General features: G+C 66.5%; 1 protein-coding gene across 1 annotated transcript in view; it reads right to left on the bottom strand.

The window, feature by feature from the left end:
- GALT (galactose-1-phosphate uridylyltransferase) overlaps window positions 1-209 on the bottom strand; it is a gene marked incomplete at its 5' end in the record, with an annotated part of 2,703 nt that overhangs the window by 79 nt on the left and 2,415 nt on the right. Inside the window, one exon of the mRNA XM_009865505.1 lies at window positions 81-207. Coding sequence (XP_009863807.1) covers window positions 81-207 — 127 coding nt within the window. The remainder of the gene's footprint in view (window positions 1-80; window positions 208-209) is intronic.

Here is a 209-nt window from a genome sequence, read left to right as displayed (position 1 = left end):
GTCCCAGAGACAGCCCTGGCACCGAAGCCCTCCAGTGCTCCCCCACAATCACCCGTGTGTCCCTCGCCCTGAGCTGCAACTCACCTGCTCCGGGGTAAGGTCCCGCTGCGCCTGCGCCAGCATCTCGTAGCCTACCATGAACTTGCGGACGGTGGCGGAGCGGAGCAGCGGTGGGTAGTAGTGGGCATGGAGCTGCCAGTGCCCGCAGT

Source organism: Apaloderma vittatum, unplaced genomic scaffold (genome assembly GCF_000703405.1).
Source record: "Apaloderma vittatum isolate BGI_N311 unplaced genomic scaffold, ASM70340v1 scaffold25912, whole genome shotgun sequence".
NCBI classification, from domain to species: domain Eukaryota; kingdom Metazoa; phylum Chordata; class Aves; order Trogoniformes; family Trogonidae; genus Apaloderma; species Apaloderma vittatum.
This window is presented reverse-complemented; position numbering and strand designations above follow the sequence as displayed.